The sequence below is a fragment of the Channa argus genome, chromosome 17 (genome assembly GCF_033026475.1).
Source record: "Channa argus isolate prfri chromosome 17, Channa argus male v1.0, whole genome shotgun sequence".
Classification (NCBI taxonomy): Eukaryota; Metazoa; Chordata; class Actinopteri; order Anabantiformes; family Channidae; genus Channa; species Channa argus.
In genome coordinates this window covers 9,215,830-9,229,277 of record NC_090213.1, presented here as the reverse complement: position 1 = coordinate 9,229,277, position 13,448 = coordinate 9,215,830, and the positions used below count along the sequence as shown (strand labels likewise).

The 13,448-nt window shown below is 36.9% G+C and overlaps 1 protein-coding gene across 18 annotated transcripts in view; it reads right to left on the bottom strand.

Moving 5' to 3' along the window:
* The window catches only part of otofa (otoferlin a), a 61,021-nt gene that overhangs the window by 34,760 nt on the left and 12,813 nt on the right, over positions 1-13,448 (bottom strand). For 17 of the 18 annotated variants that reach the window (XM_067482462.1, XM_067482458.1, XM_067482453.1 and 14 more), the window contains exons 3-5: positions 9,370-9,458; positions 2,856-2,955; positions 82-281 (exon numbers count right to left, since the gene is read on the bottom strand). In XM_067482462.1, the coding sequence (XP_067338563.1) occupies positions 82-281; positions 2,856-2,955; positions 9,370-9,458 (389 nt within the window). Of the gene's footprint in view, positions 1-81; positions 282-2,855; positions 2,956-9,369; positions 9,459-10,085; positions 10,164-13,448 lie in introns of all 18 variants that reach the window. The other variant, XM_067482461.1, reaches the window with a different exon arrangement.

Below are 13,448 nucleotides of genomic sequence, written 5' to 3'. Positions count from 1 at the left end.
AGATTCAAAGGCAAAGCTACAGTTTTTCACATGCTGATTTGCTGTGAAGTCATGGAGATAACTGTAAAAAGTTTCACTCACTTCCTGAAGGTTGGTATGGATCCCTGTAAGGATCGTGCAGGGGATATCCCGGAACCATGACTTTGTCCAGAAAGCAAGCTGTCGGTTTCAAAGGCAAACATCCCATCACGGTCATCAGGAACATCCAGGAACTCCCCGTCACTCCAAACTCCCACTGTGCCGTCCATCGGCTGATATCGGATCTCTATGGTAACAGTGGTCTGAAAAAAATTGGACAGCCGATGAAATCTTTTTTATATTACTAGTACTCTTTTAAAAAATCTTTTTGTTTAAATGTCACAATTCAGTTATTTATTGCAAAACATTTGGGAAAAACATACAAGAAATCACACTTTTTATTTTTCAACTCCACTGGATGAGCAGATCATATTAATTCTCCCTTCAGCTGCTTCTGATGTGCTTATGAAATTCTCCGTCATAAACACATTGTCTTAATGGCATTTCCAATCTAGAAACTCCTACAATGTTAAAAACAAAGCACAATTAATGTTGCTGACACTAATGTGATTTATTTATTAGGACCAATTGCCATGGTGACTGATGCACTTACAGATGTCAAGATTATTTTAATTGCTTTATAAACCCTTGCCAAAGCATTTTACATATTTCCTTTAAATGTTCTCTAAACATTCTGTTTTATAAAATCAAAAACGCTGGAATATCATGTTTTTTTTGTTTGTTTTTGCTACTGTAACATGGCTCCAGACTCTTTTATATTATTGCTGTTTCTGCTTTGCTGATGTTATTCCAGCTTTTCTGTCCTTATCAATAATTTTAGGATTAAGGTTCAAACTTGGCATGTCTTAATCGGTCCATTTATTTGTGTTTAGAAAGACTGTTAGTATACTCTGTGCAACAATTTGTCTTGTTTGCTGGGGGAAATCAGACTGACAGTAACTATTAGTTTAATGCAGGCCAGAATAACTGTTGTCACTGTCATTTGTCTTCGGTGTCCTTTGGGGAGGCGTGTTTGTCCAAATAATATCCTCACGACAATGAACTAATGTTTTCTTATGCAGTAGCCAATTTATACTACTGACAAAGACAGATGAGGAGAAAATGTACACAATGTGCTTTTTTAATCTCTATGTCATGCTCTGATCCCTACAACCTCGCAGGGCAATCGCTAGTTCAAAGAGTTACTGTAGATGTGTTACTATGGCAACCATTGCAGAGTTGCAAGTTAAAGTAATGCTCTCTGGCTATGTCAGGTTTAGTTTTAGTAGTTTCTTGCCATAGGGTGTACAGTGCTACTAATTGTATGCATGTGTGTGTGTGTTAGTGTGTGTTAATGCAGTTCTGTGTGCTTTTATAAGACATATACTAGTGAATGTGTGTGGATATGTGCATGTGTGTGTAAGCCCTAAAGCACCACTGTCCTGTGTGCCATCATCTTAGAAACAGCACATCAGCACTCCCAGTTACACTAACATGATTCTGCACCTCAGGGTGCTTTAAAACCTCAAATGGTTATGTTCTCCCTCACACATCCTGTTGTGTTGTCCTCATTTCCACATACAGTACACACCCATATGCACCAGCAAAATCATCCAAACAATTATCTTCACCGCAGAACTGAGCTCTGTTCTGCTCTTCAATAGATGATATCTGGATTAATGTTGATGGCAAGTATCCAAATGTGCTGCTAATGCTGAAAGATTTCCATCAGGTCACTCCTGATGCGCAGGATCTTATTAGCTAGATGTTTCTTCTCGAACTGCCATCAGGTGCAATGGAAGATTCTTATTTTATCATTCCCTATTGGATTAAAATCATGAATGCATTTGCATGAATGCATGTTGCTAATTATTAAGATTTAAATCAGTCTTAGTGCTTCAGGGCATTTCATTTTACAACTCATTTAGACTTTTGTAAACTGTTTTTATAATGCTTCCCTCCTTAACTTCTCATTTAAAGTATGATCAAAGTTTTAAATTCATAGATATTTTTAACAATCCCCATAGAGACACTAAAACAAAAAATAAATTGTTTCTACTGACAGTTACTTACTGCATTAGCATGCACTTAAAAAGCAGATCAGTAAACTAACTTTTCCTCCACCTCTGACTTTTTCCTCCACCTCTGATTATACCTGTATATTAACCTTCTGACTTTCTTTTTTTCCATTCCATCAAATACATTTTTTTTAATCAAAACTAGATAATGTTTACACTGAGTTAAGCTACCATGTTTTTATGGCTGTCTCTGTCTGTCTCTGTCTCTGCCATGAATTTTACTCTTACAAGGGTGTAACTACTCCGTTTTTAGGTTGAAACTGTCAGAAAGGTGATAATTCTACTGTGTGTTTATTAGTGAGATCTGCGTAGTGGAGTTGTACTGGAGTGCATTATAAGAAGAGGGGGTTCTAATGTTGAAATATCACCTAACGCTGTATATTTAAATAACCAGCCATTTATGCTTTGTTAGTTAACTAAAGGCAAAGTCCGTACATTCATACAATTGCTGTTGGAGGTATATAAGAATGGGTTTAAAAAAAACAACACTTTGGCCAGAATGACATTTTGATTGTGAGGTTTTAGCAGAGAGATATTTTACTGCATTACTTGGTAAAATGCTCAGACATGTCAAGCTACTATAGCATTTTTTGTTTTGTTTTTGCATGAGTCAACAATCCTAAAAAAGCAAGCCTTGGCATGGAAATGTAATCTCCTGAATTCTTATCATTGAACATACAGAACTTCATAATGTGCAAAGGTTCTCCAACGAGTTCAACCCTCTCACTTTGCAGATTGGTAACACTGCAGTATCTTTACCTTTATTGAGGTGTTGTTGTCATCGATGAGTGTGTCAGTAAGCTCTAGGTGCCCCTCTTCAGCCACTTTTTGAAGAACCATACAGAAAGTCCCGACCAGCCTGCAGGAAAACACCAACAAAAAGCTATATTCAGTTTATTCAATCAGATCAATACATGGCACAGCATATGTGTTTTACTGTGTTGTTTACCTCGATGTAATTTTAAACAAATGTTAAAGTACACAGTGCTAGTTTGAATACTTTTTTCAGCAACAAAACTACTGACAAACTGTGGATTTTCTATTTACCAAAAGTATCTATAGTCCCCCACTCTGTCTCTCTATGTCAGCGATAAGAGTCATGAACAGGCTGTTGGTGGGTGCTGATACAGTGTGACTAACAATGAGAGAGCCATACTGCCTTTGTCAACAGTGCAATATGTCAATATGTCAATATGTCAATATCAGACCAATTTAAAGGAAGTAGAGAACCACTCAAATAGACATAAATTGTCAATAAATTGCCCTTGGAAAAACTAGATAGATCATCATATGTAAAATGTGAAAAAACTTTTGCTCGGGACATTTTATGTGTATGTGTTGTAGCAGTATTTCATATATTTAAGATGTTTTACAATAATTAAGTAACTGGGTCAAGCAACTGTCACTTATCTTAAAACAGTTCTAAACCACAGTCTCCTCCCCCTACTGATGGATGTTAAGATAACACATTTGTAATTAGACAAATTTGTATTGTATCCAACTATATTTATTAGGGAATTCCACCAATCTAGGAGCACATAATGCTAATATATACTCTCTATTCCAAATAGCTTTCAACACATTTCAGCTGCAGGCAGCAGTACCTGGCCGCTTCTTATCAGTGCTCTCAAGGACAAATACAGTAGCTAAATAGATGAAGAGTCGCACATCATTCATTCATCCAAGACACTGAACCAAAAGGTTTTTCTTTGCTTTATTTTCTGTGAAGTACACTGCTACTTGGAGCAAAAAAAAATTAGGCTGTGTCAAAAAACTGAAGTCTGCCTGGACTCAATGTTGATCAGTAAAAGCTCCAATAACATAAGTGCCTAGAAATGAAATAGACCTATATAACTCCTGTGAGAAAAAGGTACCTCTTAAGGTAATTAAACCCTATAAACTAAATTAAAGCAAAGCTTTAGTAGTAGTAAAAAGAGTAGTATTTAAACCCTCAGTTAACAAAATCTGCAAAAAAAAGTTGAATGATGATGAGAGCTAAGCCTCCATGTCCATCCATGCATCTGATATCTTAATCCATTGAGGGAATTTTAATATATCTGGCACAAATATTCACTTGGACTCATGAATGAACTGATTAGAATGTGAGTCTGGACAAACATGCATTTAAACTGCAAGTTGACTGGTTGGCTAAGGCGTTCAACCAAAAAGTGATACTACTAGTGTTTGTTGTTCCAGTTATGGCAACTCTCTCACTTGAACAGTAAAAACTGTGAAGTTTCACGGCGATTGTTCAAACAACAAATGTTCTTTGTAAAAAGACAGGGTCCAATTTACTGTACATACAAATGCATCCGTAAATCAAGAAAAATGGATGTGTAGCTATGACGGTTACATATTAACTACTGGACAACAGATAATACATCCAGTCCCTCTTTTTAATATTTCCTTAAAGAACACGTGAAAACAAAAAGGAGGAGTCTTACTGATTGTTGCTGTAACATATACTGTACGGAATCATCAGACAGGTTTTTTTTTTTATGCTATCCAAGAATTTGTCCAAGCCCAGCGTAGTTACTATTCAGCTACTCAATTATAGATGGTGATTCGTTAAGAGATTTCCCGAAAACAGTGTGTCATTTGCAGCGCAATCAGTCATACACAAACAGCAGCCAGAGCAGCCCAAACTAAGCCGCAGTCGAATGTCTGTTTACACACACAACCATACACCTCAGTAACATGTCAACTGCAAATACAGATGTGGTTTTATATGTCAGTACATACAACACAGGATAATGCATATTCAAATGCATATTCAAGATGATCAGTAGGTAGAGCCACAGCATTCACAATCAGGCAAGAGTAAATGATTACACACACACACACACACACACACAAACACACACACACACACACACCTACACACACACACACACACACACACACACACACACACACACACACACACACACACACACACACATACACCTTTTATTAAATTCACAACAAAAGATACCAACAAAGGCAGTACAGGCTCCTTTTCAGTGAGCAAACAAAACAAGTGTGCACTGTTTATCACCTTTTATTATTCTTCCTCTGCCCCTGGACTAATCTCTTTCATTCTTTTTTTTCCATCTCAATCGTAGCTCCTCTGGAGTCAGCTTGACCTACAATAGATTGTGGAGCTACAGCTGTCCACAGAGCTTCAAAACTTAATAATGAGCCAAGTTTAAACCTCCAGAACTCACTTTCACTTTGATTCCCAGTAACTGGAAAGGAGAACGTCCTTCCCCTCAGGCACTGGCAGATGCTTTTGTCTGTGAAGGAAGGTGCTTCACTGCCAGGCTCCCCATTGAATAACTCCATGCATAACTTTACATGCTTGATGTGTCTCAAGAAGAAACTTTGCAAGGATATTGATTATTCTGTGCTGTAAACTTTTTCTATGAAGAACATTCTTTGAACGTTGGCATTTTCTGCCCACTACAATCTACTCTTCTTCTCCAGACAGTAATGATCAATATTTCCACGGCTGCCTAAAAAACTAAATTGCGTGTTATTTCCTTTCAGCCATTGTAACATGTGTACAATTGCTGAATAATTTAACTGAGCAGGGCCTATCATGTTCTTGCTCACGTTTAAGCACTTCAAAAGGTGCCATTCATTATTGATTGTAGTTCTGCAAACAATTTACTTTCATCTGCTCCATAATTCAAAGCTCTCTTTCCTTTTATATTGGACATGACTAGGAGGAATGAATATGACAAATCTCTGGGTCACATGAAGCTGAAAAGAGATGAGCAAATCTTTAAAGTAAAAAAAGAGAGAGAGAGTTGTTCACAGATGCACTAATCCACCACAGCTGCTGGTACTGTAAGCCAGAGAACCGTGTGAAATAGAAACAATTATCTATGGGACACTTGTTTAACATATTGGACAACCTTAAATTTTGACTTGACATATGATTTCCAAAGGCCAAAACAAGGCTTGGACACCACCAGAATGTTCAAATGTACCTGCTCCTTTCCAGTGGAGCTTTGTCACTGCTTCTGGCTGCAGAGTAGAGCCAGAACACATACAGTTTTTAGTGTTTAAGGATAAGGTAATAACAGTTAACATTTTAGCTAGTTTTATCTTGTTTATTAAAAACAATCTTGATGTTGCATTACCACCCATCTCATTTGGTTCCATATAACAATAAATGGGCAGTTTGGTACAAGTCACACTGATAAAAATGACATAGGATTGTATTAAGAAAAAACTAAATTATAGATTATCTACATCTAACTGTGATATCTCAAACTGATAAAAATATTGCAGTCAGTCTTGCACATATCTGTGAACAGCACATAGTAAATTACTTTTATTTGAGCTTTATGTTTAAAGAAAATCTTTGAAGTATTTATTCTTAGTGTTATTCTAGTGTTGAATGCCACAGTGTTACAATGCCCATAATAATTAAACATGTACAACAGCAAATTTCTGGCTTTTTAAAAATTAAACAATGAGGGTAAAATGAGGACACGCACGATACTTATCATTAATATATATGAAAATCTCTCCTTATTTCAACTGTCATTGTATGAGCTCTGTGCACCATAAGGCTTTGTTTTAATTTAATTGTGCTTGGTGTTCTGCAGTGTTCTTCACTTGTTTACCCAGAAAGAATTATTCTAAACTCTGCAGCCATGCAGGCTTTAAAGTCACAATTAAGACAGATTAGGCATAAACCTCATACTGGTAGAGGGTACATGTAGTTGCTTCATGTACTACTGAGACAAAAAACAAGGTCTAGGGAGCCTAGTTAGGGGTAATAGATCAACGAGTCTGAAGGTATATTAAACAATATTGGATATGTGCAGGATTTTAATACTCTTAATAAGGAGTCAGTGTGATGATTGCAGTGTAAGAACATATTGTCTCCACCTAGAAATTAGAATATAAAAGCATATCTCTGAACTACTGGGGGAGGGCAATAATGAATATAAACTCTATGCCTCCACAGCACAGATACCATCATGCATCACTGCCTTTTCTTTGTGTTGTAGTAATGTGATCACACCTGAGGTTGTAAGGTGTGACACACTGGCCTTACAGTGTGTTGGTGTATACAGTGATGAAACAGATCAGTTTCCCTGGTTATAATGCAGCTTGTGGACATATGGAGCAGGTGTGAGAACAGCACTAGCTATGACTCACTTTGAATTATTTAACCAATTGTGAGTTTTGCTTGTTTGTATGTGTGTGTTTTTTATACGCAAGACTGCTTGTGTACTTTACTTGCAGATATTTGCTCTAGTGAATAGTTTGCTTGTGTACATATACCCACATATTTGCATGTGGTGTTATTAAGTGCTGACTAAATATGAAAATCTTTATTTTTCTTGTTTTGCCTATTTGATTTCAAATTAAAAAACTGAAAACTGGAACCTGACATCTGCAAAATACTGACAATATTCCCTACTACAACAGTATACATTTTAACTAGTTTGACAATTATATATTCACAGCTGTCACAGCAGAACAGCAGAAATCCCATTGTTGGCTGGTTCCAGGCTGCTGCCGCTGTCCCTGGCTTTGTCAGTGATTCCACTAGAGCTGGTTTTGTGCTGTTTGTCAGCGACGCCCAAAGTCTGAAGAACAACACAAACAATCAAAGCTTTTGGAGTGGGATTAATTATGGGGATATTATCTCCTTGTGCCAGAGACAGAGGAGTTGGAAAATTTGCTTTAAAATGAATCTACTAGTTTATGTTAACTAACTTATGTAAACATAACTAAGGTTTTTGCAGACATCAGCTTTTTTCAATTGTCTATTTGACCGACAATAAAATTGTTTACTTGCATAATCAAACCCCTCCAGCTAATCCACAATTTAGAAGCATGTCTCACTTTGGACCATTCCAAAAGGATACATCACATTATATCTCTGCCTTGGCATTGTTAAACTGCAACATTAGGTTCAGAACTCAGACACTTGCCAAATGTGTGGCCAGATCCACAATTACTCTCGCTGTGCTCTGCCAAGCAACACCCTCCAGTGATCCATACACCACACAGCAAAAGATCCTAAACAATGCTATTCAGCCATGTGGTCCCACAATTGTGGAACAAACAACCTAATTCTGAACACTCAGCAGCCTCACTTTCAATACTGAAAAGAAAAAAATAACTTTTTCCTATTAACTTCCTATGTACTTAAAAACTCTCTTTCTCCCCTACTGAACACTTAGATCTGTGAAAGTGACAGATTTATTCTCAAGGCACTTTGCTTTCAATGTCTTCTCCCTGACTTGTTGGGTTTTTTTTTTGCTTTGTACCTTACTTTTAAGTCAATTTGGATAAAAGCACATGCTAAATGACTAATGTATTTTATAACATTCACATATAGTTTGCAGAGGCTAATCTGAGGACACTCAACAGTTAAAATGACTCATATGACTCAAAACGGAAAAACTATTGCACACTAAAAAAGCATGATCTCCCTCTCTGTAGGAATTGGAGCTAAATCAAAGGAAGCATTTCAATGATTTGGGTGTGCCTCTCTTTTTTCTTTGACACTGTGATCCTGTGAGACATTTGAAACTTTCTGATACTCTATGATTTGTAATATATGAAATTCAGGCCTTATCACACAGTAGCACCAGAAAAATCCCGATGGAAGTAAAAAGATGCCTTCACATAAACCTGACATGTGACATCTGCATCAATGTCACCAGGATTAAACTCTTTGTTGGAGTGGATGGATTTGTTACGGACAAGGACACAGGCTTCCTGGCACAATCAGCCTATCCTTGTAACCTAAGGAACTATAGGGAACAATACACTTATTCTACAGCCCCTTATTATACACACATAGCAAACATATATATAGCAGTATATTATCAAACATCCACATTCAGTACTATCACACACATGTTGCACACTCAACTCGAGATCCCATGTTCCTCATCCTTTACTAAACTCTGTGTGTTTTCCTAATCTGATTGTTTGGAGAGTGTGAAGTGACAAATGTGCCCATTACTGAGGATCTAATACTGTTTCATTTCCTTGCTCCCCTCCTGATGTGAAACTCATTCATGCTCTGCTCTGTAGTTTGCAGTCTGTTACACACAATTGAATCAATTTACAACATGCTCTCAGGGAATAGAGGACTTATTCTCCTCCAGCTGGGAAACATGCACCGTGTGTCAGTTTGAACTGGTCACGGGCTATGACAGGTAGGGCACTGAAAGCCCAAACAGTTTACTCTGAAATGTTGGGTGATAGCGTAAATGTGGTTTAGGGATAAGCTGCGAGTGCTTGTACACCTTACCTGTTGGAAAAGACTTTGCTGTAATTGTACACTTGGATCTCCAACATTTCGTTTCCATCCAGCCTGCTGGCAATTGGCCATCGAAACATCTGAAGGTGACAGAACATGATGCATTTAGAAGTATAATATTAATGATTATACATGATTACCCTAGCAATCTTATTTGATTAAAGGTCTATAAAATTATTAAATTAGAAAAGAAACTGCCGTATTTCCCAATCTGGGGTGTTGTCTAATTCTTAAAGTTGCTGGTTTTCTCTGACCCACTAAATTTAAAATTAAAAATGACAAAAAGAAGTGGGATGTCAATCTCTTTATCAGTCAACAAATAGTACTAATGTTAAAACATACAATATGAGTTTCTTAAATGTATCCTGTATTACAACGCAGCAATATAAGTCCTATCTTTACAAACATTCCACAGAGTGTAAAGCACTTTTGGCAGGAGTAATGTTAAAAAAAAAAGTTTTGTTAATGCAAACCATGAATAAACCAGTCTGACCAATGAACTGACATTAACCATCCATTAAACTCATAAAACAGCAGGCAACCCGACCCTCAAATTACTCAAGTAAGAGTGTTATTGACACTAGAGCCTGTTTCCAGGCTCCATAATAAACCAAGCTAACTGGCAGCTTCTTATTTACATACAGATATGAAAATAGTATTGATCACATAATCTAACTCTCAGTAAGGACACCAATACGTATATTTACCAAAATCAAATCCTCGTCTCAGCAAAAATCTGCGTCCTTGAACTTAAAAGACTCCCCTGTAGCTACAGAGGTGCTGTTCTGGACGGAAGAAAGCATCACAATGTTTTATTTATTACCATAAACATTTCCAGGCTATGTAGCCCGGACTATGAATACAGATAAGCTTCAATGCCATGAGGTAAAACAAGAAAAAGCAAGCAAAACAGTATGTAAGAAATTATTGAAAATGTATTCGATATCCTTGAGAAAAGTCTAAGTTGTGAGAAGCTTTGATGGATAACTCTCCTTTGGATTTCTGACTTAAATCTGCTCTGAAATAACAAATTCAAGGTGGCATACTTTGGCTGCGATAGAAAAAAAAACATTAAATCTGTGTTGTTCTTACTAATTGGCTTTATCAGGCTGGTCGGACACTACACCTGCTCCCTTTTTTACTCCGTTAAGCATTGTACATCCTAGTGAAGGGCCTGTCACGTATGGTATAAATTATATGAATCTTGAGGTTGTCTATTAGCAGAGTTATTTTGTCAGCAGTAAAGTATCTAGGTAGTTGAGTTGGAAGCATTTTACCAAAGTAGAGCACAGTTTGCCTATGTGACATATTGCTACAACAGCTGCTATGCTGTTGGATACTAAACTTTTATGTCATATATTAAATTATGGATATAAAAACAAATAATCTGTAAAAAGTTCTACAAACTACATAAAAAATGAAACACACCACTTACAGCTAAAGCGAAACACAGCAAAAACAAGGTAAAGTGTAAAACATGACAAAGCCTGAACCCATCACAGATGATTTTCAGACTTAGTCTCACCTTTTACACTTGCAGAAGACCCATAAGAACCAATTTGATGATAAGTTATGAAAGTTATTTTTAAAACATTCCAATTCTTTGCAAATATCATTTGGCTGATTTTTTTTCCTGCAGGAATTACTGTAACTGCTTCATTAACAATGACAGTGATGTTTGTCCAGATCATCAGAAAAAAGAAATCAACAGGTGACTTATAGTGTGGCAATTCTAGAAAAGCACAAAAACATGTATGTTTTTATATAGGCTATGTATAAACAATAACTAAAAAAGTAGGCTAAGTTTCTCATATCTGTAGCAAAAGCTCTCTTTACTCCCTTAAACCTCCCATTAAAGCCCAAACTAGCAAGGAAATAGAGTTTGTCCAAAACTCCCTTTAGGATTGTTGTGGCTGGCTTTGCATTAGCAGACATGATTATTCACTGACCATAAATCCTTTTTTAATTACAATGAACTGTATTGCTTTAGAGTAACAAATTAAAAAGCAGAGAAAAATCTATGTCTAGCTTTCCCATTACTTCTAGAAATGTACATATGATAGATGTGCTAGAAGCATTCAAGCACTTCCTTTTTAAAATTCCCAATGTATATATTATCCAGAACATTAGTAACGTCTGACACCAAATTGTGATGTATTGCTTAGCTTTCTAATGTTGAGTTACTATGACACGCTGGAAAATTAAGGAATGAACATTTGAATACCAAAACGTTAGACACATGATGCATTTATGTACTGACTAATACTTAGTAAACAACCGCTGACATGTCTCATCTGTATTACAGTATAATGACACAGGTTGTATGAGGCCACAGAGATAAAACCTGCAAAGGTGATTTAAAACTCATTCACCCCCTGCTGATATTGGAGGCTACACCACAGGCTGTCAGGCAAGAAATCCATCAGGATAGTTCCATTACTGTATCCTGGGGTGTCCACCTGCTAGTTGTCGACCTGCCTTCAAGGATCTGTGTGTGTGTGTTTGTGTGTTACATTAAACGATCAGTGTGTGGTCTCTGCGCTCAGGCATGGCAGCCGGTGTTTTTTCTTCCCAGACTTCAGCCAGGCATGAACAGCCCCTCAAAGTCTCTCAGAGTCTGGGTTTGTTGGCTGAGATTATGGCTAATACAGCTACACCACAAATCATTTCCAAACGGAATCTCCTCCAGTGCATTTGAACTGCCAAGAGAGAAAGAGGAAGAGACCCCAGTGTGGTCTTAATGTTGCATGGATGACAGCACATGTGGCTAATGGAGGAAATGACCGCTAATATACACAGAGCAGTGCATAACACACACTGTAGCTCAAGTGATGTATACCCACCACTGCAAACGCAATTAAGATTTGTTCGTCCAACACCAGGGACTGGGGTAGCACACATCAATTTTTCAGAGTTATAGAACTGGTCATTTTTATGCATGTCTGCACAGACATTACAAACATGCTGTTGGTGCTGGTGCAGGTACATGTCTCACTTTAGTACCTGTCTCTGTGCTTCACCTGCCTTCTCTGCTAATAAACTGTATCTACATAAAATACAGGGATCTACCACATGAAGGAGGAAGCTATTCGTGTTTTTTAACGCTGTCACAAGCACCAAAATAAAGTTCTTCCACTAGTTTAAATACCCACACAATGCAGAAAACTAAAATGAGAGCAAAGAATCAATTAAATATGGACAATGTCGAGGTTTGGTTTGCACAAGTTTTAACAGAGCAGCAATTCAACTAAAAATAAAATAGAAATTGGCTACAAATATACACGAGACAAACAGACAGTATAATGGCAATAATGACCATTGTGTTTTCAAAAACTTGCTATTTTCTCAAAAAAGCAATTTAACATAGTGTTATGCAACATTAAGTTGCAAAATATTTGCATTCATCAGGCTAAGCAGTTTTTCAATACATGTTTTTTTCCCTGAAGAAAAGTGATATCAAAATATAGTCATGTTAGTCATGTAATAGTCATGCATAAGATTGAACTAATCAATATTCTTCTTATGTCAGTTTTCCTGCACCCACATCCCAAATTGCTTTTACTTAACTGTATTTTTGCAATCAACATAAATAAATGATATGCTTATGTGATTACAGTGACTCGATCAAACATTTATTTTTAATCAGATGTCTGTCAACAGCATTATGTTAAAATTTAAATGGATTTCAGCCTGCTGGATGGATGCATGCACTCGTGTCAAAGAAAACAAATGAAGTTTATAGGCAGTTACTGCTTCAGTGTTGTCATGGGGACCAAATTGGAATCTTTAAGAGCTAACTATATTGTGTGTCAGATTACTCTTATTGATAGAAAGTACAACTTTCAAGAGGTGCAGGTGACAAATGATAACCTATTTTCTTGAACAAAGAAGGAGACAAGTTGAGATTAACTAAACTGCCAATGTTGCCAGATAACGACCACAGTGACGGTTAACCCATTTGTTTGTGTGTGATGCAACCTTTAGGTTAGAAATGAAAGTGTATGAAAGTTGATGGAGTGCAATATATCAAAATTACACAAATGTGGCACTCAATATCTTCTGTAGGGGCA